Consider the following 27077-nt stretch of genomic DNA (forward strand, 5'->3'; position numbering starts at 1 on the left):
GGAGATAACAGTATCAACATCTGAAACCCCAGGAGAGAGCAGAGGCATGGATCTCCCTTTATCCTCTTCTGTACCAAGAAAGCAGTCAACCTTTAAACCCAGAAAGAGAACCAAACACTTGCTACTTTTGCGAACACACAAATGTGCTTTTCTCGATTCCTTCAATGGCTGCTTATTGACCACCAAGTAAAATTCCAAGCAATCCCACTGGGAACCCTGTGTCTCAGCCAGTGTTCTGCTGGTACTTCCCTGAAGAGACATTGCATGTGTCTATCCCCGCTTTGCGCTCTCTCTGCCTTTTGCCTGGGATGTTGATCCACCCCATTTCTACCTAACAAAACGATTCAAACCCTAGCTTGTGCCACCACTTCCACAAAGCCTTCACTGATGGCTCTCTTCCTTCATGTCCCTAAGTTAAGAATTGCTACGACTAATAGTGACACATGCTGCTTTATTTTGTCCTCACATTGGTGCCTATATTATGGTCCCCAGGAGATTAAAGTTCCTCAAATGCATGAATTAATCCTTACATTTTAAAAAAATCCATTGCATAATGTACCACAGTGTTGAATGCATGAAAAGTGGCCAATAAATATTCATTGAATATTGAATTAGTTTTCTGTTGCTGCATAACAAATTATCACAAATTGAGCAGCTGAAAACAGCATACGTTGATGATCTTGGTTTCCATGGGTCAGGAGCTTAGCTGTGTCCTCTGCTCAGGGTCTCACAACCTGCAAATGAGATGTCCACTGGGGCTGCAGTTTCATTGGAGGCTGGGGACCCCCTTCCAAGCTCATGTGGTTTTGCCAGAATCCATTTGCTTGCAGCTGGAAAACTCATAGCAGCTTGCTTCTTTAAGGCCAGCAGGAGAGAATCTTTGATGCTTCAACTTTCTGACCCCTAGACGCTCTTTTAAATGGCTCACCTGACTGGGTCAGTCTACTAGGATAATCTCCCTTTTGAGTAACTCAAAGTCAACTCATTAGGGAACTTAATTACATCTGCAAAATCCCTTCACCTTTGCCTCGTAATGTGCCTAATCATAGAAGTGACATCCATCATAGTCACAGGTCCTGCCCACACTCAAAGGGAGGAGACTCACAGGGCATGTACACAAGGGGGTGGGAATCTTGGGAGCCATCTTACAATTCTTCTACCACAAGATTTTTGGGCAACAGTCTTAACAGAGTGTTTTTATTTGATTGTGTCATAAGATCCCAGGTTTTTTCAAAATAGTGGGAAAAACTTCAAATTAATTACTATTTTAAATGTAAAAGTCTTTAAATAATGTCTATGATAGAAGACATTATTCCCCCATCATTTTTTTTTGGTAGATTGAAAAATGAAAAAAATAATTGTTTTGAATCATTTTAGTTCATTGACGTTTATGTTGTTTTGAGTTGGTTTCAGTTCATTTTATTCAATCTAGAAACGAACAAAACTATTCTAGTAAGTGACAGAGTTGAGCTTGTTAATTAATAGCTGGGAAAACAGACTAAATGTCTGTGTAAAAAGTCTGTAGGTCGAGGAACATGTAAAGAACTGTGGGAAGATTTTGTCTGCTGTGGAGAAACTACTGCCTCCAGCAGGGGGTGAAAAGCCAACCCTAGTGGAATCCTTTTTTTTTCTTTTAATTAAATTTTTTTTTTGAGGAAGATCAGCCCTGAGCTAACATCTGCCAATCCTCCTCTTTTTGCTGAGGAGGACTGGCCCAGAGCTAACATCCATGCCCATCTTCCTCTACTTTATATGTGGGACGCCTACCACAGCATGGCTTGATGAGTGGTGCCGTGTCCACACCCGGGATCCAAACTGGCGAACCCTGGGCCGCCAAAGTGGAATGTGTGAACTTAATTGCTGTGCCACCGGGCCAACCCCAATATAGGTGAATCCTTAGTCTGAGTTCACGTTGCACTTGTCATATTCCTCTCAGAATTCTACCAGAATTTTTATTCAAATATATCCACAAAGTTGGGATGGTATAATGCCATCAGTTTCTTAAAACAGCCAAGAGAACCCATAGTTCCCCCTGGTGTGAATATAGGCTATTTCCCCTATAAGGGTGTGAATTTTGGGGAACAACAGCTATGACATAACCATTTTTATTTTTTTGCTGAGGAAGATTCACCCTGAGCTAACATCTGTGCCAATCTTCCTCTATTTTGTATGTGGGACGCCTGCCACAGCATGACCACTGACAAGTGGTATAGGTCCACACCTGGGAACTGAACATGGACCACCAAAGTGGAGCATGCCAAGCTTAACCACTAGGCCATGGGGCCAGCCCCTGACGTGACCATCTTTAAACCAGATTTGTGCCTGGGCTGAGGTTTGCTAAAGGAATAAGAACAGAAAGAAAATTCTAGAGTTCAATTTATGAGGGGAAACATCTCACTAGGGATTATGAAAGAGGAAATTTCATAATATTAAAGTTTACATTTGAAGTTTAAATTTCAAAATTTTAAAGTTTAAATATCGAATTTTTGCACTGGGAGGTTTGTTGGGCCCTGTAAACACACGCTCTGCGTTTATTCACATGCACGTTTTCTGTGACTAGTAGCTGAAATATGTTTATATGAATTTTTTCCAGTGTGATATGGAAGGGCAGGGCTGATGAATGTGGGAGGAAAGTCAGGTGTTGGCAATTCTGCTTTCTTTTGCAGCAAGCCCCACCTCTGTGCTCTGCAGAGACCCGGCCATAGAGTCAGGGGAGGAATTTTTCTCCCTATTCCTGCCTTCCTGCTTTAGAATACAGATTCACACAGGTAGAGAAAGAATGAGCATGTAAGGACGTCCCCAAAGCTGGAATGACCCCTAGGGAATTTGGCTGAGGGGTAGGAAAGAGAAGATGTGCCAAACTCTCTGCCTTTCCCCCACCCTGTGAAATGTCCTATTGCTACTGGTGAGCAGAGCACATGATCATTTTTTCAATTTGTACTTAAAAAAATGTGTGCTAATGAAATAGCACAGTAACTTGAGTGAGCCTGGAAAATAAATAAAATTGGCAGCTCTTCCTCTCATCTCTGTCTGATGTTAATTTAACGACGTCTCCTTTTGCAAGAGGATTTCATTGGTTTCTTTAAAAACGAAACTACAGGCTTGCTATTTTTATTTCATTCATTATGATAATCACAAAGCGTAACCTTTTTTCAAACACTTTATTTAAACAAAATGATGAAATACCCACAAGTCATGTCAGAGTCATTATTACTTATGCTTATTAAGGAACTTCTCACTACAAAGGTGGCTCAGCGTGAGCCGTCTGTGGAGAGGCTGCGTGCAGAAGGACTGACTCCTGACCAAAAACTGTAAAATGAGGATGGAGGCTGACAACAGATAAATGTATCTTTTGTCTATTTTACAGGGAAAAATAGCACTTATTGCTCTATAATAGAGCCAGTGATGCCAGTTATAAGCTGTTACTTCTATTTTTCCTACCAAATTGTGGTCTAGCAATTTAGCATTCAGATGAAGTGTAGATTTATAGCTTTGAGAATGAAAATGGCTTCTGGTTTTACTCTAGATGGTTTGTGGACATTTCCACTTGGAAATATTTACTGTCCCCCAAATTCAACAGGACCCAAGCCAGACTCCTGACCCTCCAATGGACCCCCCCCCCCACCCCCCCAGTGTTCTAGGCCCTGAGACTACATCATGGAGTTCTTGGGAGTCCTTGCTCTCTCAGTGCCTGCTTTCCCTCAGTCCTTTCTTTTCTTCCCTCTATTTCCACAGTTGGTGGTCACTTAGGACCCTTAGCTCTTCACATCTCAACTACTGACTCTGGATCCCATCCACTTCGACCCACCAAAGGCTGCCATGCTTGTCTTCCTCCAGCACTGCCTTGGATCATGTCACTTCCCTGCCCAGAAACCTACAAAGATCTCATGTTTCCCATACCATCACACCTAGGCTTCTTGACTTGCCTTACAAGGCCCTCGCCAAACTAGATTCATCTGACCTAGTCAACCTTCCACTTACTTATTCCACTGACCTTCATCATGACCGGGCACCCTGTGCCCATTGTCACTTTATTGCCTTTCTTCAGGCTGTTCCCCTTACCTGGAATGCCATTCCTCAACCCTTGCCTCATCAGATCTCTCCTTCAAGGTTGGTCCTCTGTCCTTCCTGCAGTCTTCTGGCGCACCCTCACTGATCTCCTCCTCTTTGAACTCTAAATATGTCTTCTCCACATTTTAGCGTTTAATTATATGTCTGCCTGCACATTAGTGGTTGTTTTATAGACATGTCTATAAGCTTCTAGAAGTCAAAATAAGCCTTATATTCTCTATTCCTCACATAGTGAGTACATGGTAGGTGCTATATAGAAGATATTAATTGTTTCATAGTTTTTCTGCCCAGGCTGGGTCAGCAGAATTCTTATTTTCAGGTTATGTTGTCAAGTAAATGTATATCCATAGTACCAAAATGTTTTTAATATAAATGATTGCTACAGGATCTATTAATATTAGATTATAAGGGTTTTATCTGCTACCAGCCATAATACTTCTTTAGAAAGAAAGAAAGAGAAAGCCCAGAGCTAGGATACATGCATTTTAAGGATTAATTCAAGCGCCACCCCTCCAGTAAAGCACTACTTTTTCTACATGGGCCATCCAAAATTGGTAGCTATTATCATGTGCTCACTGCATCCTCCATATGCCTCTAAATGATAACATTGCTTTGTGCTGTCTTCACATATCTGTCCTCCTTCCTCCCCTTTTACCCCAAACTGTGAGTTCTTTGATAGCAGAGACTGTTTTTTAATCTCTAAATCTGCAGAAACTGACATAGAATTGGCAACCACTAAATGCTTGTTGAATGAATAAATGAATTATAATAGCCCTCATGTAACTATGAATGTTTCGTTCTGTGAAAACAGTTATGGTTGGCAAACAACCATTGAGTCTTTTCATAAATAAACCTTTTTATATTTTTTAAATGATTACCTAAGATAACTTTTGTTTTTTACTTTTAGGAGAGTTTAACTCTCGATCTATTCAAAATTAATCATTTTACATAGACAATTACAGAGGAAGCTGCAGCTGAGTTTAGACCAGGAGAAGGTGAATTTTTTCTTGCCAAACCTAGAGAAATTTGTAATATATTTTTTAAATAGGTGTAGCTATCTACTTTTTTTTTTGAGGAAGATTGGCCCTGAGCTAACATCTGTGCCCATCTTCCTCTACTTTATATGTGGGACACCTGCCACAGCATGGCTTAATGAGCAGTGCATAGGTCCGTGCCTCAGATCCAAACTGGAGAACCCCGAGCCACTGAAGCACAGTGTGTGAACTTAACTGCTATGCCACTGGGCCAGCCCCCTATCTACTTCTTATAACTTAACAATAACACTCTTACTCAAAAACACAAAACAATCTGATTTTAAAAATAGGCAAAGGACTTGAATAGACATTTCTCCAAAGAAGACTACACATGGCCAACAAGCATATGAAAAGATACTTAACATCACTAGTCTTTAGAGAAATGCAAATCAAAACCACAATGAGATACCACCTCACACCCATTAGAATAGCCGCTATCAAAAAAACAAAAAATAACGTGAATTAGCAAAGATGTGAAGAAATTGGAACTCTTGTGCACTGTTGGTGGGAATGTAAAATGGTGCAGCTGCTTTGGAAAACAGTATGAAAATTCCTCAAGAAATTAAAAATATGGGACTGGCCTGGTGGCATAGTTAAGTTCACGCACTCTGCTTCAGCAGACTGGGGTTTGTGAATTGGGATCCCAGGTGCAGACCTACACACTGCTCATCAAGCCATGCTGTGGTGGCATCCCACATACAAAATAAAGGAAGATTGGTACATATGTTAGCTCAGAGCCAAACTTCCTCACCAAAAAAAAAAAAAAAAAAAAATATATATATATATATATATATATATATATATATATATATATATAATTGCCATATAATCCAGCAATCCCACTTCTGGGTATATATCCAAAAGAATTGAATGCAGGATCTTGAAGAGGTATTTGTACACTCATGTTCATTGCAGCATTATTGATAATAGCCAAGAGGTAGAAGCAACCTAAATGTCCATTAACAGATGAATAGATAAAGAAAATGTGGTACACATGTACCATGGAATATTATTCAGCCTTAAAAAAGGAGGAAGGCCTGTTACATGCTATAACATGGATGAACCTTGAGAACATTATGCTAAGTGAAATAAGCTACTCATGAAAAGACAAATAGTGTATGTTTCCACTTACACAAGGTACCTAAAGTAGTCAAACTCATTGAGACAGAAAAGAGAATGGTGGTTTCCAGGGGCTAGGAGGTGGGGGAAGTGAGGAGTTATTGTTCAACAGGTATAGAGTTTCAGTTTTGCAAGATGAAAAAGTTCCAGAGATCTGTGGCACAACAATGTGAATATAGTTAACGCTATAGTAACAGTGTGAATATAGTTATCTATACTCAGAAATGGTTAAGATGATAAATTTTATGTGCTTTCTACCATAATTTAAAATAAAATTAAAAAATATGAAAAAGAATAGCACCTCATACACATACTCACCATCAGTACCAGCTTGTACATGGGCATGAACCAATCGGTGCTTAATAAATGTTTCCGATACTTATGGTCATGATGAAGAAAATAGGAGAGCATTTTTTTCTGATTTATATCACCTAATAATAAAGCCTTGGGTAATTAATTGGTCTAATAGTAGTGTGACTGTTTCACTGAAGAATGAAACTTGTTACCAAATATTGAAAAATTCTGATGAGACTTATACAGGGGCCAGCCTGGTGGCATAGTGGTTAAGTTCGCCTGCTCCACTTTGGTGGCCTGGTGTTCACTGGTTTGGATCCCGGATGTGGATATAAACACTACTTATCAAGCCATGCTGTGGCAGGTGTCCCACATATAAAATAGAGGAAAATGGGCACAGATGTTAGTTCAGGGCCAATCTTCCTCAGCAAAAAGAGGAGGATTGGCAGCAGATGCTAGCTCAAGGATAATCTTCCTCAAAAAAAGGGGGGGGGTGCTCGCCCTGTGGCTGAATGGGTAAAGTTCCGTGTGCTCTGCTTTGGTGGCCTGGGTTCACAGGTTCGGATCCCAGGTGTGGCCCCACTTCACTCATCAGCCATGCTGTGGAGGCATCCCACGTATAACGTAGAGGAAGATTGGCACAGATGCTAGCTCAGGCTAATCTTTCTCAAGCGAAAAAAGAGGAGGATTTGTAATGGATGTTAGCTCAGGGTGAATCTTCCTCATACACACACACACAAAGACTTATTCAAACTAGAAACTTTTGAGACAAATTTTATGGTAATTTATAATTATTGAATTACATTTGTTGATGAATATAAGGTTCATTTCTTTGGCTTTTAGTGAGGTGGATGTAATTTTTGCCTTTTCTATTATTATGTTGTATGGTTACTTTTTTTTATAATATTACATGGTATTTGGCCTATGGGATATAATTTATATCTTTTTTAAAAAGCATAAGTAAATTAAAGCTGGAATTAAAACAAGACATCACAAAAATTCAGCATTAAAGAAGGTTGAGGGCCAGCCCAGTGGCTCAGCATTTAAGTTCACATGTTCCACTTCGGTGGCCCAGGGTTCACCAGTTCGGATCCCGGGTGCGGACATGGCACCACTTGGCAAGCCATGCTGTGGCAGCCATCCCACGTATAAAGTAGAGGAAGATGGGCACGAATGTTAGCTCAGAGCCAGTCTTCCTCAGCGAAAAGAGGAGGATTGGCAGCAGATGTTAGTTCAGAGCTAATCTTCCTTAAAAAAAAAAAAAGAAAAGAAAGTTGACCTTGTTCACCAGAGAAAGAAAACAATTAAAGCTGAAATATCCTTCTTGCTCTGTCTACTTCCTATCTCCTGTCATGAGGTTTTCTGTATAATTGAATGCAGGAAGGGCAACTTTCCCCAAACTGTCTACTACTTCCTCTGTTGTCTTCTCAACAATTTTGATTCAGTGTCACACCCAAAAAGGGCGCACCTCCTTAACCCTTTCAACTATGAATCAAACACACCCTTATTAAATGTGCTTTTCCCGTGAACAGTCAGTATCTGTCACTGGGCTCTGGCTCTGGGAGAGAGCAGCAGGCTCTGCCGGGAAGGTGAGCTGCTGAGAGTTGAAACAGGGCAGGCTGGAAGGAGAAGGACTGGACAAGACTATTTTGAGAAGTAAGAAGATTGATGCTGGTAATGCCCGCACGGCTACATTTGACTTCTCATCTTCTCTTGCTGTTTCTATAGAAAGCAAAAAAGAAGCAACATCATGGTAAGAAACTGAGGTTTTGTTATTTCTTCATTGACTAAGACTTTGTTTTGCACTTGTGTAATATTATTATTAATGACGTCAATTAACTTCACAAAGTGTTTATTGTCTAGAGCTGGCAAATTCTTTGGGCTTAAAAACCGTAAGCAGTTGTGAGTAGAAGGAATATAGTGGGACACTGAGTACCCTCGGAGACTTTGGCTTAAAGTAGAAGTGAAAATGCCTCTGTGATCTGCTGTGTCTGCCTTTTTCTAGGTTCTTTAAAATATGACAGGTAATCATTGACAAACTACTTGTTAAATATTTTAGTTAGTTACCTCAGCCCTTCTATCAATGTCAGTTTTACAGATCTGCTGTTGAGTGTGCTATAAAGAACTTAGCTAATCCTTTTTTTCCCCTGAGTTAAAAAAAAAAGTCTGCTCCCCGCCCCTTTTCCAAATTTCAAAGGCGAACTGATATCCAGCCCCTTGGAAGAAAGCAGTTGGGAAATATTCTGTTGAGAGTAAGGATTGATTTTATTTTTCTTCATGGTAAGAGAAGGTAGAATCTATCACACACTCTTTTAAAATGTAGGTTATCTTGCAAATGTGTTCTCCAGTGGGCGTTGGCTGCCTGCTGCTCTCACCAGTCCGTCCCCGTAACAAGTTATTATGTATTGCACATACTTTCCCCAAAAGAGATTTTATTAGGACACGGAAATTTATGGGAGAGACTCAGCTTCTTACAACCCTATCATTCAAGAAGTGCTATGGCTTAAAATAAGTTATAAGAAAAAAAGCAATCTTGTAAACTTTTAAGAAAAAGAAGTTTATATAAGGTCTATTAAACTTTGCTCGCTGGTTTGATCATAGAGGCATAAATATAAAGTCCAGAGTAAGTGTTGGGCATTATTGCTGTCATTTTCTTTTTTAATACTTAATACTTTCCCCCATTCTTTGCTATTTTAGACATAATGGCTTAATAACTACCCTGACAAATGGTCTTTGCATTAAGGTATGAGCTTCTAATATAGTCCTAGAAATCCTAGCAGCATTAAGACCTTGTGTTGTACAAGAAATGCCTTTTTTAAAAGACTTGCCGAATAAAAAAAATTAAACATCTTGGTTTTAATACCATCATGACTATGAACCTTCAAAAAGCATTTTAAGTTGAATAAGTAAAATTTCTGATATTTTGGTCAACCATTTTATTTTATTTATTTATTTTGTGTGTGTGTGTGTGTAAGGAAGATTAGCCCTGCGCTAACTACTGCCAATCCTCCTCTTTTTGCTGAGGAAGACTGACCCTGAGCTAACATCCGTGCCCATCTTCCTCCACTTTATATGTGGGACGCCTACCACAGCATGGGTTTTGCCAAGCGGTGCCATGTCCGCACCCGGGATCCAAACTGGCAAATCCCGGGTTGCTGAGAAGCAGAATGTGCGAACTTAACCGCTGTGCCACCGGGCCGGCCCCTTGGTCAACCATTTTAAAGCTTCATTGTAAATAGCTAAAAATGTACCATGCAGGTTAATTTAACTATAGCCTGTGTACATTGGTAAGTGAGCTTGGCGTGGGGTGGCGGAGAACTGCAGGAGGTGGTATGTTGGCCAGGCTGATAATTTTGAAGGTTGTTTCTCCTTTGGGTGTCTCTGTGATCTGAGATAAAGGTGCATGGAAGGCAGTGGAGGACTCAGAGTAGTGGCGAGTGAGAAGACATTTTAATTTTTACTCAAATGTTGAAATGGGCAGGAGTCTGCTGCCTGTCTCTCCAGGCATAATTGGGACTAGGGCAGTGCTCAACCTGGGTACACAGGCTTGTCTGCCTCAAGCCTGTACAGGAACAGTGTTTGCAAAATGCAATCCAGACGTGCAAGCTGAGGCAGAGAGAAGGTATCTGAGGCTCACGCTGCCTGCCAGGAACAGCGTGGTGAGAGGTGATGAAATGTTTTACTTTTCAAAACTGAAGGAGCAACCACTTTCTCACAGTCTTCCCATCCCCTGAACACATATGGTCCCAAACCCCCCAAGACAGAGTCTCAGGGAGGGAGTGAGCAATAAGACCAAGTTCCATGGGAGGGGAAATCAAGGGGATCTTCCTGAGAGGAAGGGCTGGAAGATTCAGAGAGTGGAAAAAGGTAATAGACACCGAACGACCACCTCTGATTTTATAGGCCCCCGAGAGTTAAAGTGCAAATTTCTCCCCGGGTTGGCGGTTCCAGTGCTGTGCTCTGGGCTCCCCTGAGGCTGGCTCTCCTAGTCCCTCCTCCGTCTCCGCGTCCATTTTCCATCCTCGAAGCTGCTCCGCCTCCTGACCTTCCGTAGCACGCTTAGCTTCTAGGCTCTTTCTGTGTCTGAGGTAACCTACCTCATTTCTCCCCGATCATGTTTAGGGTATGTGTGTGTGACAGTCAAATGCTGCTGAGAGGAACAGAGCACGAAATGGAAGGAGAGAAATGGCACAAACATTCCTATGCATCTTCTGGTCTCGCCAGCTGTGCTGACTTTGGGCGAATCATTTTTCACACCCCAGTTTTCTCAAATGTAAAATGACGATGACAGTGACAACCTCATAGGACTGTTAGGAGCTACCTGGCACATGGTAGATTCTTAAGAAATGTTAGCTGAAATAAATCACAAAAGAAGAAAAATAAAGGGCCAATAAGTATATAAAATGTATCCCATGCCATTAGAAAGCAAAGAAATGCATGTTTACCTAATTATTGTAAAACATAGTGTGCATCAGAAAAGTGTATAAAATATAAATGTAAGGTATGATGAATAATTAGGAAGCAAGCACTTGTGTAACTAGATGCAGGTCAAGAAATAGCATATTGCTGCTACCCCTTCAGTCTCAGGTGGTCTCTTTCTGATCACACCTCCCTCTGCTCCCTCACCTCCAGGGCCAGGACTAGGGTGAGGGAAGTGGGGCACTCACCTCAGGAGCAAAGTTTAAGGGGTTGCCAGAAAACTCAGTAATCAAATAATATTTTGATGCAATACTTAAAAAAATAAAAGTTAATACAAAAAAATCCGTGATGAACAAAATACCAGAATTTTAAATAAAAAGAGGATCTGCACCACAAGAGGTAACCGCTGCCTGAACTGGTGTGATCGCCACATCTCTGCTTTTCTTCCTAGTTCTACCACCTATGAATATATCCCAAGACAATGCAATTTAGTTTTCCTGTTCTTGGATTTCACCTAATGGAATTATATACTGTGTTGTCATTTGTGTCTGGATTCTTTCGATCAACTTTATGTTTATAAAATTCATCCATGGATTGTGTGCAACTGAAATTCACTCTTTTCTATTGCTGTGGACTGTTCTTTATGAATGTACCACGTGATTTATTTCACTGTTGATGGGATCTGGGTCTCTTTCTTGTTGGGGGCTGTTACAAGCAATGTTGCTATGAACATGCTCGTGCATACATTCTGGAGCAATAGTCCTAAGATTCTGGAGGGCAGCAGTTCTCAAAGTGAGGTCTGGGGACCTCTGGGGGTTCCTGAGATCTTTCAGGGGAGTCCATGATGTCACAACTATTTTCATAATAGTGCTAAGATGTTATTTGCCTTTCTCTCTCATGCTCTCGCGAGCGTGCCGTGGAGATGCAGAGGCAACATGATGTGTAACGATGTCTTGCTGTGTTGGCTAATAGAATGTTTCCTGAGTATTGTTGAACTTAAAACTTGCTCAGTTTTAATTTCTAACCTGATAAGGGTTGATAGATACAACCTACATAGACAAAGTCTCTTGGGGTCCTTAATTTTTAAGAGAGTCAAAGAGTTTTGAGACCAAAATTTTGAGAACTGCTGCTCTAGAGAGTATAGTGAGGAGAGGAATTGCTCGTTCACAGGTATGCGTGTCTTCAGGTCTGTTAGATGATGCCGAGGTGTTTTCCACTCCAATCACCAGTGTGTGAGAGTTCCTATTGCTCCACAGCCTCTCTAATATTTGGAATTATTTTTCTTTTTAATTATTTTCCAATCTGGTGGGTGTGTAGAGAGATCTCATTGTGGTTTTCCTTTTCCCTTGATTACTAATTAGGAATGTATCCTCTGGAGATAATTAAGGATATGTATAGAGATAAGCTGCAGATATGTTTTCTGCAGCCTGTAATGCATTGAGAATAACATAAATGAGTAACTGTGTGATTGTGCTACATTGACATACTGGAATTCAATGCAACCATTAAAAATATTATCATAGAGGGTGCCGGCCCCATGGCCAAGTGGTTAAGTTCACACGCTCTGCTTTGGCGGCCCGGGGGTTTCACTGGTTTGGATCCTGGGCATGGACCTAGCACCACTCCTCAAGCCATGCTGAGGCAGGATCCCACAGAGCAGAGCCAGAAGGACCTATAACTAGAATATAAAACTATGTACTGGGGGGCTTTGGGGAGAAGAAGAAAATATATATATATATATATATATATATATATTATGATAGAAATATATTTATTGGCATGAGTTCAGTGAAAGAACAGTTTACCAAACAGCAGGTATAAAATGACATTGTATAATGCCCTGAAAAAAATCCAGGAAGAAAAAACAGTAATAGTGGTGTTTTGGGGTGGAAAAATTAAGGATAATTTATATTTTCTTCCTTGTACTTGTTTATATATTCTGACTTTCAGACATGAATATGTATTACTTTCTTTTTTTTAAGCTTTCCTTTTCCATTCCCTGTCTCTTTCCCAGAGACTGTGCTAGGTGTTTTACAAACATCTCATTTGATCCTCAAAACAATCCAGAGGATGAGTATTTCAGAGACGAGATTTTGGAGGAGTCATTTGTAAAGGGGGCTAAGGCTAGATAGGCCTTTCTTCCTGTCTGAGAGTTGTTCACTGAGGACTTCAGTAATAAGTTGTAGCCCCCAAACCACTGGCTGTTCCATTACACCCTGTTGTCTGGCAATCCCTTGTGGATGGGTGAGAGAGTAAAGGATATTTGGAAAATATGTGTTCATTTGATGAGTATCTATTGAATGCCAACTGGTGCCATGCATTAAGAAAGGGTTGGGGACACACTGGTGACCAAAATGACATTCTTGTTTTCATGAAGCTTACATTCTATAAGGAAAGACAGACAACAAATATACAAATTAATATGAAGTACAGTTCAGGTAATGATAAGTGCTACGAAGAAAAATAAGGAGGATAATGTTACAGAAAGTGAGGTGCTCGTTTATGTAGGATGATCCAAAGGTGTTCACTCAACCTAGTCGTATATCCTCTGTACATTATGATCTTGGGAAAAAAGTTTAAAAAAAAGTAGACTCTTGTTTGTTTTCTTTATTCTAGTCATGACACATTGAAAATGAATGCTCATAAGCAATGATATGCTAAGTTCTGCAAACACATTCACTCTTTTAGAAACTGCATCTGATACTGCTATTTTCATCTCCATCTCACCAACTGAGAATCATAAATTAATCTTATTAGTTATTTGCTTAGCTTCTATAATTTAAACGTGGGCTATGAAACATCAGCAAAATATCAGACTATTAATTATGCCAGCCATCACTGTCTTAGGGTGCTTTGTGCTTTTCAAAGCATATTCATATATATCATTTCATGTGAATTTCTCAATACCCAGTATGGCAGATGAGGAATTTTTGAGAGGATAAATGATTTGATCCCTACTCAGTAGTATTCCTGAGTTCTCTTCATAAAAGCATGCATTCTGCTTCTTGATTTGGCAAGTATTGCTAGGAAGCCAAGAATTCTCAATAGAAATTACAGAAAACAGAAATTTCTGGGAAGTATGTATTAATTGGAAAGATAAAGATTGTTCCATTTTCTAGAAATAAATCCACTATTTTCTACCATATTTTAAATGTAGTTAAACTAACCTTGGATTATGAAGTCTCAAGGTCACTAGAAGCTCAGAGAGAGCCCAGAATCATTAGTGTTGTGTTAGAGAGGCCTCATTCTTTCTAGAACTTCCACCTCCAAGTTCCTTCTCTCTTCCTGGTCTCAGTCTCCTTAGAGTGGACTTGACTGCTGGCTGTGCCTGCTGGGAGGGCAGGTGTGCTGTGTCAGTCTTTTCCTGGGCCGCTTTACCCTCTTTTCCCCAACTTCTTTCTCATCTCCCCCATCACATCACTCATATATGGATGACCTAACTGAAGAGTAATCCTTGGCACTTGAGAACTCAGATTCTGAGACTCACATATGGTTTCCTAGTGTTTTAAAGGGCTTATTCTTGATCTTTGACATGAGTTATTATGCAAGTCATTCTTTTTAAATGGCATAAAGAACAGGCTTTTTTGGTTCTGAGTCAGTAAAAAAGGAACCAATTTGACTACTTCATAAGGCGCACATTTCCATTTGCCAGTTTGGCTAAGCTTCTTTATTCCACTTAGCAGCTAACTAGTCAATGATTTGATTATATTCATCAAGAGATGCACAGAGGGGCTGGCCCCGTGGCCGAGTGGTTAAGTTCGCGCGCTCCGCTGCAGGCGGCCCAGTGTTTCATTGGTTCGAATCCTGGGCACGGACATGGCACTGCTCATCAGACCACGCTGAGGCAGCGTCCCACATGCCACAACTAGAAGAACCCACAACGAAGAATACACAACTATGTACCGGGGGGCTTTGGGGAGAAAAAGGAAAAAATAAAATCTTTAAAAAAAAAAAAAAAAGAGATGCACAGAATCCAGGCATCAGTAAGAAATACTTTGCTGTAAATTTCAAATCCCTTTGTCTCCTCTTAGTTACACATTACGCATAAGGAAAAATATTCACTAAATTTGGATTATACATCTCTACTGTAAAGCAAATTAATTCAGCATGATAGTTATCTTTGTGAGAAAAAGAAAATATTTGGGGGGCTGGCCTAGTGGCACAGCAGTTAAGTTCACGCGTTCTTCTTCTCAGCGGCCTGGGGTTCACCGGTTTGGGTCCCGGGTGCGGACATGGCACCACTTGGCATGCCATGCTGTGGTAGGTGTCCCACATATAAAGTAGAGGAAGATGGGCACGGATGTTAGCTCAGGCCAGTCTTCCTCAGCAAAAAGAGGAGGATTGGCAGCAGATGTTAGCTCAGGGCTAATCTTCCTCAAAAAAAAAAAAAAAAGAAAAAAATTTGGGAAACTCTGCTCAATTTACCTATCGAGAAACACCCTGAGCTATTTTTACCCATACTTAGGCACACAGCAAGTATTGGGATCCCAGCACAGGAAACAGGTAGTCCATTCAATGTGGGTGACTGAGGAAAGCAGAGGGAGTATTTACAAAGTGTAGGCAAGGTTTTAAGGAAACCAAGAGAGAAGAAAGCTGCTTAAGCTTCAGAGTTCTGCATACACATGGCCTCTCCCTAAATCTGTAATTCATTGTTTTGTGTTCTTTTTCTTAAAGAAAGCTCTCAGAATTATATATGCTTCACGCCCCACAAAACCTGGTTCACCCCAAGCAAAGGCTAGTGAAGCACCCCCTGGCTAGCACCAGTTGAGACTCTTTTCATCCAGGCCTGAAGGGGCAGGAGGCGGAAGTAATTATGGGGATCCTGGAGAAGTGTAGCTGCAAGGGAGGGCTGCCTGACAGATGCAGAGTTGAGCCTGGCCACACCCCACCAGAGCCTAACAGGGAGAGGGAGAGATGGGGGAAAAATACCTTGACTTCACTCCAGTCCCTCCCTTTGATTTCCTGTCAGTTCCTTCCACTGGCTGAACTGACCCAAAGCCAAAGGGTAAGGGAGTCAGTTTCTACATTCCATCATGGTCAAGGGCCTGGGGCACAGAGAAGGCTGAGGAAGGGTGAGCAAACAGAGCTATCCATAATAAGGGAGAGCTCTTCTGCTGTTTACTCAGTCGCATCCATTGTTGTGTTGTGATGCTGAGGAACAGGCCCACCACACAGGTATAACACACTGTCTGCAGTCAGTACATTCATAAAAGTGGTCCATAAATCATATTCTAATAAATAAATTCTTATTTTTCTAGTGATATGATTTCAAATGGGAAAAATTCTGAGCTAACTTTTAGAAAGCTTGACTTGTGTCTTAGGAATATTATTTAGACTCTTTGGGCCATGGTTTGGCCTCTTTAAGGAGAAAATTCCGGCAGAAAGCAGACTCCCAGTAGTTATTAGTGGAATGAGTGAGTAAAAGATCCTACAATTCAAACATTCTGTGATCTTATCTTTCTGATTGATCAAGTGTCAACGGCTTTAAACAATTAGGTTTCACTCTGTTTCTGTCAAACAGTAAACGACCTGAAGACAAATCTTACCTGGAACTGGGAGTCTACTTTTTAAAAGAAACTCTTTACTTCTTCATTAAACCCTCTGGAAGAGCGGAAAATACTTTTGGAATAATGAACATATAACTATTTCCTAAATTATGGCTTTCATAGTCAGTAATGCCTCTTTGTCAGGACACCGTTAAAAAAACAAAAACAGTCTGTCACTATTCTTTCACCCAATAGTGTACCTATGATTTTATACAACAGGACGTGATTGTCCTTGGCTTGAAGTGGCAGCATTAGAAAAAAACATAATTGAGGTTATAAGTAGAGAAGCACGTGTCACATGAAATTGAAAGGACAGAGAATAGATTTTAAAAAAAACAAGGAAATCAATAGTGAGCTGCAGAGATGGAGTGGGCATTGGGAGTGCTGACCAATATTAGAAACAGTGTAAGGGCAAGGAAGCACTCCAGCCCGGGAGACTGGGGACCAGTGACAGTGGAGAGAAAGGCTCTGAAAGTCTAATGTAAAGTATAATTGGTTGCACCGTATGAAATTATACCATAGATCAAAAATGGTTGAGTGTAGTAATTCCATATGCTTTTTTGTAAGAGGCCTGCTTATTACCAAACAGTGCTATAGTCTGTGGGTCATTTAGTGCAAGCCTTATTCTTCACTCATTGCAACAGCCCTGGAAGAAATCACTTGCATAGCACAGATGTAATAACAGAGGTCCATCGTTCTGTCTCCAGGATCATTAAGAAGTAGCTAAATTATATTTAGTATACTCTGAGGGAGGGAATTGTATAACATGTAAAAGAAAAATATTTATTTAAAAAGTTAAAATGAGAGCCAGCCCTGATGGTCTAGTGGTTAAAGTTCAGCGTGCTCTGCTTCAGTGGCCTAGGTTGGTTCCTGGGCGTGGAACCACACCACTCATCTGTCAGTGCCATGCTATGTTGGTGGCTCACACAGAAGAACCAGAAGAACTTACAGCTATACACAACTATGTACTGGGGCTTTGTGGAGTGGGGAAAGAAAGAAAAAAGGAGGAAGATTGGCAACAGATGTTAGCTTGGGGAGAATCTTTCCCTGCCAAAAAAAAAAAGTTAAAATGAAAAGTTTCAGTGCTTAATAGGTCAAAGTTTCTTTGTGTGAACATTTCATTTCTTCTTTTGGATTTTTTTTGTGTGTGTGTTGTATGCATTTAGAGTGGACCGTATATATTAGTGCAAGTAATACCAAAAAGAAAAACACATAATGGAGCGATGAAGAGGAGAGCAAATCGTTTTAAGTGCCAATTCCAGATCTAGGTCTGCAGTGTCAGGGATCCATATCTGGGTTCTCCCTTAAGTTTAACTTCACGTGTCTGTGGTTCTGAGACTCAGATGATATTCTATTGTACATTTATCGTGGGAAAATGTGATTTTAATTTTAATTCTAAAAATCGTCAGCATGAATATCTTGAAAGTTGTAAGAAAAGAGTGATGTCTCCTTGTGAAAGTCTTTCTTGCTTTTTGTGTGTTTCTTTTTCTCGAAACCTAACTCAACATTAGATTTTCTATCCAGCTTTCACTATTTCTCTCTTTTTTTCCCCTCCCCCTCCCCACTCCCCATCTTTGTTCTTTAGTCATCACAAGGTTCAAAAGTATGTCTTGCTTTTATTGAACAGAATTTTCTAACCCTTGTTTTGACTTTCAAAAGTGAAGGGTGAAGTAGCTTAAATTCCTATATATTTTTTTTAAGATTGGCACCTGAGCTAACAACTGTTGCCAATCGTTTTTTTTTTTTATTCTTCTCCCCAAAGCCCCCAAGTACACAGTTGTAGATTGTAGTTGTGAGTGCCTCTGTCTGTGCCACGTGGGACGCCACCCCAGCATGGCCTGAAGAGTGGTGCCATGTCTGCGCCCAGGATCGGAACTGGGGAAACCCTGGGTGGCCAAAGCGGAGTGCGCAAACTTAACCACTTGGCCATGGAGTCAGCCCAAAAATTCCTATATTTTTTAAGTCACACAACTAAAGCTGTTTTTAAAAAAATCTAATGTAGAAAAAAAGTCCCTCACCAATGCAAACACACATACACATGTGTTGTGAGCCTGAGGTATTATTAAAGTAACATGGCCCATCACATCATTCACTATAATGTCCATCGGACTCGCTCCCCATCACAGCTGAGCTCAAGTTAAGGAGCTGAGGTATCTTTCAGAAACCAACAAAGTGAGCACTTAGGAAATCACAAGTCTTTTCAGAAAAAGAGTTACTTTTGTACATCAATGACCACATTTTTGAAGGATGCACAGGTACACGTAAAAAGGTCTTGATCTGCTTTCTTGAGTCAGATGCAGGCTGGGAGCCAGCAATAAATTTGAAGAAATCAGTCTGTGCGCGAGGAGCTGCCTCACCGGGCAGAATCCTCACCCGGGCAGGACAGAGCTGCGAATTCATGACCCCGCTACGTCTTGTGCAGAAAAGATTTCTATTCTGTTTTTGTTTTGTTTAGACTTAACCGTGTTTCTAGTTATCTCCAAGAATGGGTAACTCCCTTTTGGAAGGGAGGCGGGCTGTTACTAATTCTTTAGTAGCAGCAACTAATTTATGTCCACCTCTAGCTGTAAGTCCCTGTGCTCAGTGTTGGGAATGCACACAGGACATTTTCCTGCTCTTAAGGGGCTTATATTCCACTGGGCAACGAAAAGGTGGGAAACATATGAAAGACTTACTTGTAAACAGTATGTTAGTTACAGTTTCAAATAATATGCTCAACATATTTTTCTGCAACCTCTAAATGTGATTTCAGGTCAAGTACTTCAAAATTAAATGCAATGACTCCATGGATAATCTGAAAAAAAAATGCAAAAAGGCACACACACACACAGAAAGCACACTGTTTTGACCATATGTCTAGACATTTTGGTATATTCACCATTTGGTGGTATATTAACAATTTATCCTGTCTCTCCTGACCTTTTGCTCCCGACTAGTGGAGGAGATAGCAGAGATCTCTGAAATTATATATAACAGTACAGGGTAACTTTTACTAAGTTAGCTGCTGATAGTAGGTGCTGCCACACCAAGAAGTTTGAATATGGTTGAATACTGCTGGAATATGGTCTTGTCATAGACGCTTACACTCGTCCCTTCATGAGCCACAGTTAACGTTAGCCAATAAGAACGTTCTAAAACAGATCCCAGCACACAACCCATGGACAATTTCTACATACTCCTGCTGTAGACATGTCACCCAGTAGGGCATGGGTGACAGGAGGATTCCAAGCGCAGGCTCTGCACAGTGAGGTGGGCGGAAAGTACACGCTAATAAGCTAAATACAAAGGAGGTCCCGGGATTGCATGGCTCTGCTGTAGTCGGAGAACACCCAGTACCCTGAGAACCCTCAGTACCTTGCCCAGGCCCGGAGGAGAACCTGGGGAGGAGCCTGGGGGAGCAAGAAGAAGACTGATGGGCCCTCATGACCTCTTTTCAGAACACTCCCCTTCCTAACAGATAATCGTCAAGGTTGAGGGAGAAGGTGTCGGGGCTGTGGCCTCCCATCCTGGGTTTAGGACTCAAGCACAAAGCCTCCTACTGAAGAAGGCGTCAACTCCCACTCCGGACGACTCCCAGGCCATCTAGGTTTTCATTCTCTGTCTGCCATGCTCATTCTTCCTCTATGAACACTGGAAAGAAATAATTGTAGGCTGCAAAGAAATGTATGCCTTGTTTTAAGAAGGGGTGTTCCTTAAGGACGTGACTGTGGACTTTCCTCTGGAGGAATGGGGCATTCTCAACTCTGCTCAGAGGATCCTGCGTAGAGACGTGATGCTGGAGACGCACCGGGACCTGGCTCCTTGCAGGGAAGACTGCAATCCCCTATAAATGAGGACTAGCCTTGTGAAATAACTTGGGGCCTCCATTGACTAAGAAATATGAACTGTGCAGCTGAGCCAGATGGATTGTGTTTCTGCTCTTTATTTCCCAGGGAAAATGCTCTATTTTTAAATCAACTTTATTAACATATTTTATATATAAAACACACCCATTTGAAGTGTACAGTTTGATGAGTTTGGAAAGATATGTACATGTGTGTAACCCTCACCACAATCAAGATATAGAACATTGCCATTGCCCCCAAAGTTCCTCTGTGCCTCTTTCCAGTAACCCCTCCACCCCCTGTCCTGCCCTCAGGCAACCACTGATCTACTTTCCATGATTATAGATTAGATTTAAATTGTCTAGAATGTCATATAAATGGAACCACACGGCATGAAACCTCTTGAGTCCGGCTTCTTCCATTTAGCATAATGCTTTTGAGATTCATCCATGTCGTTACATGTTTCTGAAGTTCAGTCCCTTTTATTGCTGAGTAGTATTCTGTTGTATGGATGTAACACAATTTGTTTATCCATTCCCCAACTGATGGACATTTGTTTCCAGTTTTTGATTATTATGAATGAAGCTGCTGTGAACATTCATGTATAAACAAACAAAACTCTGGAATTTTCCAAAGTTCAACAGACAGAGCAGCCTGGCAGATGATAAACTGGTTACCTCTCTGGGGGGAGGATGAGTCAAGTGGTTGATGAGGCTGAGTTACCATGAGCAACTGGTTTTGTAAAAAGCAGCTATAGCCAAAAATGAAAAAATGCCTAACTGAGCAGAGAGGACTGCTGATCAGGCATCTTTCAACCTCATGGGAAAAATGGGTTGCAACATCCTTGGCAAGACAGTCTAATACACTTGGTTGTTTTCTTTAGACACAGGCTAGAATTAAGCCAACAGACTCAAACCTATTTTTTTGGCTACTTCAGGATATGTTTGAAGGCCTGTCCAGGCAACAGAGACAAAGAACTCCATCTCCAGAGTTAGAAAGACTACTGGCTGTGGGACCTGGGCAGGGATAAGTAACCTTGGCAAATGGGCATAAAACCACTACCTACCTTAAGGGCTGTCTCTGATGAGAATCTATGTAAATCACTTAGCAAGTGTCTAGCATATAAAAAGGGCTCAGTAAGCATGAATTAATATGATAAAAAATCATGTAATACCATTGACTCTTAGTAAAAGAGTCCAAATATACTCCTTAGAAAGTTTGAATAATCTATTTTTTTCTTAAATTACACTGTGAATTCTTCCTATATTATTTATATAACCATTGAAGAATTGAATTAATCAAAACCTGGTTAGATTTTAGAAGCATACTGACTCAGTTACCAAAGTTCCCAGCAGCTGCAGTGCTGGGCCATTTCTTCATCCGGCAACTGGCTGGTTCCACATCTCCCACTAGGTGCTTCTCAAACCAGAAGAATCACCTCTGGATTTTGTCAGTAAAGCTGCTTCATGAGCAGGAGCTGATTCTGTGGGTGTGTGGCTTGGAATCTATTCCTCTGGGCTGACTCTGGCTCAGGGGGACCCCCCCGCACCTCCATATCCTCTACAAAGGGGTTCCTGGGGTGGAGTCGGAGGACGAGTTGGAAGCTGAGGAGCTGAGTTTGAATCCTGACTTCATTGCCCCTACCTACTGCCAACACACACGTTAAGTCTCTTTGCCGTCTGAGCTTCGCTTTCCTCATTTCTTTCTCCTGAGGTAAACAGCATTTACCTCACTAGGCTGTCGCAGAATTACATGATGTTACAGTGCCAGGACAGTCTCAATCACTGCCTGCTGACCCTGTTAATTCCATGCTTTATCTTACAGTCTTTCCTATTTCCCACCGTCACCAGACAACTGGCTGCATATAACTCAACTGAAATGGGGCTGCTTTAAAGAGTGATTCAGGACCTTCCCTGTAAACACTTAATATTGTAAAAATGTCCTGAATGATCACCTTCCAAGAAAGAGGGGCTCTTTTCTGCTGCACAGGGGCTCAAGCCAGCTCTCCTGGGTTTTAAGTAGAAGAGTTAATTCTTGAGTTCCTGTAGCCACACGTGTGGGCTTAGGTTCAGTGGGGTCGTTACCCAGAATACGCATCCCTCCTCTAGCAGCCCAGGCTGGGCTCGCTCGCGCTCCCTCCTTCCCCAGGCCGGCCTCCCCGTGTCATGCGGGCCCCGGGCCTCACTCCACCGCCCGGCGCCCATGGGCGGGTTTGTTGTGACTGATTTGTTCTGAGCGCCCTCCTGGCTTCCGGCGCGGGCTCCAGGTGCCGGCCGTTTTGCTCCAGGCTGGGAGAGGCGCAGGCCTTTCCCCTACCCGGGGCCCAGGCGGATCACCGCAGGCGGCCCGGGCCCCCGCCCACGGTGGGTGGTTCCCGGGACTCCCGCCTGTGCGCGCCCGGAGCCCAGCCTGGTGGAGAGGGACTGGCCCCGGGCAGAGCCCCGCGTGCTTGCGTCCGCCCGCGCCTCTCCGGCCGGATGGGGGGGATGTGCGAGGGCGGTGGCCCTCCTTCCCCGCCCGCCCCCCTCCGTCGCCCTCCTAGGGGCCCCCGCGGGGAAAGCCCCTCGGGTGCGCGCGGGAGCGGCCGCAGGCGCTCGGCGGGGACGCGCGGGCGTTTGAATGCCCGCGAGCTCCTCTCATTGGAGGAGCGCAGGCCCCGCCCGCCGCGAGCCGGGGGCGGGCCAGGGGCGGGGCCCAGGTGCTCTGTTCCTCCTTGCCTGAAGGTTTTCCCGTGCAATTCTGTTGAACCCAGGTGGCTTCTCATTGTTCTAGAAAAGACTGTTTTTTTCCTCGTCCTCCTTTCCTCCTACAAAAAGAAAGGGCGCTATTTCAGAAAAAATTCGCCTTAAATACTTTAGTGTGTTTACTGCTGCCCTATAGCCACGCATGGCTGTTTTGAAATTGCGTCTTTATAGAGGAAGGAGGTAAAAAGGAAAGGCTAGAGAGACCTGGGAATTGTTTATTTTGTATAAGTGGTTATTTCGACCCTCTGAATTTTCCTTTATCATTTTCTTCCTAAATTATAGTCAAAGGAAATGTTATTCTAAGTAGCACCAAACAGATGGTGTTTGAGAAAAATTCAAAAGGTAAAATCAGAGTGTATTTTGTAGGAAGGAATGTCACAAAAACACAGCTCTCATTTTCAATCACAACCTCTGGCCTATTATCATTTTGGCTTGAAGTTCCTACTTACTGCTAAGAGGAAAAAAACTGGGTCCTCATATTTTCTCTCCCCGTCCCCTTTTATTTTTCAGTCCAGAGCACAACCACCAGAAGAGAACAAAAGGAAGCCAGTTTTGGGGAAACTTGGCAACCTGTTCACGGCAGGAAGGAGAAGGAGCACCAGAAACGGGTTAGAGAGTCCCACCAGCTCCAATGCCGGATCAGTCTCTCCCAAGGATGTAACCGCTTGCAAACTCCCGGAAAGAGAGAACGAGAAGAGTAAATCTCAGGGCAGCCAACCGGAGCAGACAGACACACGCGCGGAGAGCTTCCCCCGGGAGAAGCCCCAGGGGTCGGAGGGCGAGCCGGCCGCCCCCCCTGACGCCGCGCTGTGCCCCCGCTCGAGCAGCCATGCAGCGGCAGCGGCTGTGTCTCAGTGCCCCGAGAGTGATTCACCCCAATTAGAACCTCTGGAGGCAGAGGGAGAGACTCTCCCAGATGCCACCACCGCTGCCAAGCAGCTGCATTCCTCACTAGAGAATTCCTCCAGGCAAGAGAGCGCAGAGACGCTCGCCCGCAGTCCGGGGGAGGACGCTCCGCCAGGCGCTGGCTGCGAACAGGAGGCAGCCCAGGCTGCGAGGGGGGTGCCGGGGTCGGGACAAGCCCCCCGCGTGTGTGCCGAAGGAGGCCCTCTGGAGCCCCAGGGCGCGCGCAGCCAGCCCCCCGAGGACGCATCTGCTCCGCCAGGGGACCCTCCCGCCGAGGGCGCAGAGGACTGGGCGAGCGCGGCGCAGGCAAACGGTCCAGCCGGGCCCCAGGGGCGAGACCGCCGGCCCGGCGAGCGCGTCCACCCCTCCAAAGTGTTAAAGTTGGACATCTACTTGAGGAAGACTGAGGTGGTGCAGGAGGACGAGGCGGCCGTGGGTGCTCCCGGGGCAGAGGATTGCAGCGACTCCGACGACATGGAGAGGAGGTCAGGCGGCCGCCGGTCGGGGAGGCGGAGGAGGTCGCAGAGGTCCACCGACTCCCCGGGCGCAGACACGGCGCTGCCCCACTGCACGGCGAGGGACAACGCGGTGTTCGACGACGAGGTGGCGCCACACGCGGCCGCCGAGAACGTCGCCGCGGAAAAGAAAGTGAAATCTCCGCGGGCGGCCCCCGACGGGGGCGTTGCCGCCGCTGCGAGCCCGGAGTCCAAGCCCGGCCCCGGCCCCAAAGGGCAGCCGCGAGGGGAGTCGGACCGGAGCAGACAGCCGCCGCCGGCCTCGTCCCCCACCAAGAGGAGGGGCAGGAGCCGCGTCCCCGAGCCCGCGCCCACCCCGCCCGCCGGCGGCTCGCGACCTTTCGCCAAGGAGTCTCCACCCAAGAGGGTGCCCGCGCCCGAGCCCGGCCCGGCCGCCAAGGGCGCCCCCGGGGAGAGCGGGGAGGAGGCGGCCCGGGTCGTCCCCCGCGAGCTCACGGTCAAGAGCAGCTCTCTGCTGCCGGAGATCAAGGCCGAGCACAAGAGGGGCCCGCTCCTCAACCACTTCGACGGCCGGGGGGAAGGAAGTCGAAGCCGAGAGCTGAGCAGATTGGCCGGAGGTTCGGACCCCGACGGCTCCAAGCCCAGGAACCATCTCGGTGCCGGCCGGTCGACAGTGACCACTAAAGTGACCCTGTAAGTCAATGCCGAATCAGGCCGGGCTGAGCTGCTGTCCGCAGACGTGCTGGGCGGCCGCTCCGAGGGGCTCCGGGTCTTTGCATCTGTGCAAGGATTCCTTGTGCACTGGACGTTCTCCTCCGCGCTGAAATTAAGATAAGAGGCTGGCAGGTGAACACAGTTGAGGTTTAAAATGATGACACATTCAGGAGCTTAGTTGGTTGTTAATTTCTGTTTTTAATAGAAGGTTTAAGTTCAGTCGGTGTAAAAGTGAGATCTCTCTTGATGCTCCACGTTTAGGTAAATAACAGAGGGAAGACTGCATGGCTTGACAGGAGTGAATTCTATTCTTTATGCAAAATGTACACTGGCATTCCTGGATAGGACATTCCTAAAACACAGAGGCAGTGAATTTGAAAACAGGGAGCAAACACTGATATGATCAGTATGACCCAGTCTCTTTGACACGTGTGAGTTTAAGAGAATTCACAGAAAGTTTTATGGGACTTAGTGCATTATTGGCCTACAGCTTAAAAAAAAATTCTCTAATACAGGTATCTTGGTTGCTTCTTCCCCTTTATAATGTTAGGGGGTCTGGTGATATTTTTGCCCCCAGGTTGAAAAATAATTTTGAGACTGAAATGAAGAAAGATCAGTGTTCTTACTGGGAGACTATTTGCTAAGTGAAAAGGACACATTAGAAAGATCAAGTTCAACAACAGCCTGTGACTCCTTATTGTTAAGTTGACTGATCTTTCAAATGTTTACTGAGTACCTACTGTGCATAGTGTTGGGCTAGGAACTATGGGAAAAAAATCACAGCTATGACTCAGTATATTGCCCTTGAAAGGTTTATGGCCCAGTCTGGCACACAAGGTGCAGAGAAGTAATAATATGAGGTGATATCTGATTAAACTGCCCAATGGATGTTACCACCCATAAGGACCAGGGCCGTGCAAAGGAGGAATTGTGCCTTGATGATAAATGTGACTTGTACAGGTCTTCAGAATGGTGGGGGAGGGGGCACTCTGTAAAACTCTTAAGATCCTCCCCCAGGCCCCACTCTCACTCCTCGTCTCCCAGTCAGCGCATGTGAAAAATAAATAAACTGCTTAAGTTTTTTCTATATTCACACATTTCTTAAAAGACTTGGTAATGTTGCAACGTTATCATTGGTAAACCGCATGGTTTCATTCTATGTGAATTCTTGGATAAGTAAGCTTTAGGGTAGGAGGTCTGCTTGGTCAACACTGGAGAGGAAAATCTGCTTAATGAATAACTTGAGCTACCTGACCAGCTGCCAACCTGGAGATCTTTGATAGAGTCAGCTGTTTACTTTGTAACGGCAGCGTTGGAGAAATTACCTGAGTGAATGATGCCCATTATTTGTAGAAGGCCAGTGTGAACATTCAGACCTCCTCCGTGTGAGCGGAGAGAAGCATTGCAGTGTACCTGATTAAGGATGCTTGCCTGGTCTTCCAATCGAAAGACAGGGTGGAAAAACCAGAAATGTTACACTGTTAAGGAGTAGGGTAAACAAACCTTGGGGAGAGGATCTCACAATGAAACGCTTCTTCATGCGCTGCTTCCTGTAATAGGAACAAATCAAATGCCTTTTTCTCAGTACTGATTATTTTCCACCTAAAATTTTTCCTTTGCTAGACACTGAGTTTATTTAATTTTGTTTCTGCAAGGCCTTGCACTTGGTGACTTGGCAACGATTGAAATGGAAAATTAATAATTCTTTCTAGTCCTTTCACTCGTGTCTGTCTGACTGATGGATTTTTTCAGACCCTGTAATTTTTCCTCTGGTTGGATTTCAAGTTAATATGTTACTCAGGTTATTTTTAAAAACAATTTGAGTCTGAAGTTTTAGAGTTAAAACTATTTTATGTTCTCTGAAAAATGATGATGATGAAGCAGCATACTTCTTGATGCTGTTGGAAAAATTGTCTTCGGTTCTCTCCCG

The 27077-nt window shown here is 43.5% G+C and overlaps 2 protein-coding genes across 3 annotated transcripts in view; one reads left to right on the forward strand and one right to left on the reverse strand.

The window, feature by feature from the left end:
• CRYBG1 (crystallin beta-gamma domain containing 1) overlaps positions 1 to 27077 on the forward strand; it is a 190718-nt gene that overhangs the window by 114961 nt on the left and 48680 nt on the right. The window contains exons 1-2 of one of the 2 annotated variants that reach the window (XM_070223624.1): positions 8131 to 8271; positions 23562 to 25126. In XM_070223624.1, coding sequence (XP_070079725.1) covers positions 8269 to 8271; positions 23562 to 25126 — 1568 coding nt within the window. In that variant the 5' untranslated portion in view covers positions 8131 to 8268. Of the gene's footprint in view, positions 1 to 8130; positions 8272 to 23561; positions 25127 to 27077 lie in introns of those variants that run through there. The other variant, XM_023650869.2, reaches the window with a different exon arrangement.
• Positions 25445 to 27077, reverse strand: part of RTN4IP1 (reticulon 4 interacting protein 1) — a 150368-nt gene continuing 148735 nt past the window's right edge. Inside the window, exons 9-10 of the mRNA XM_070223626.1 lie at positions 26651 to 26697; positions 25445 to 25499 (exon numbers count right to left, since the gene is read on the reverse strand). Of these exons, the coding sequence (XP_070079727.1) occupies positions 25460 to 25499; positions 26651 to 26697 (87 nt within the window). The 3' untranslated portion in view covers positions 25445 to 25459. The remainder of the gene's footprint in view (positions 25500 to 26650; positions 26698 to 27077) is intronic.

Source organism: Equus caballus, chromosome 10 (assembly GCF_041296265.1).
Source record: "Equus caballus isolate H_3958 breed thoroughbred chromosome 10, TB-T2T, whole genome shotgun sequence".
Classification (NCBI taxonomy): domain Eukaryota; kingdom Metazoa; phylum Chordata; class Mammalia; order Perissodactyla; family Equidae; genus Equus; species Equus caballus.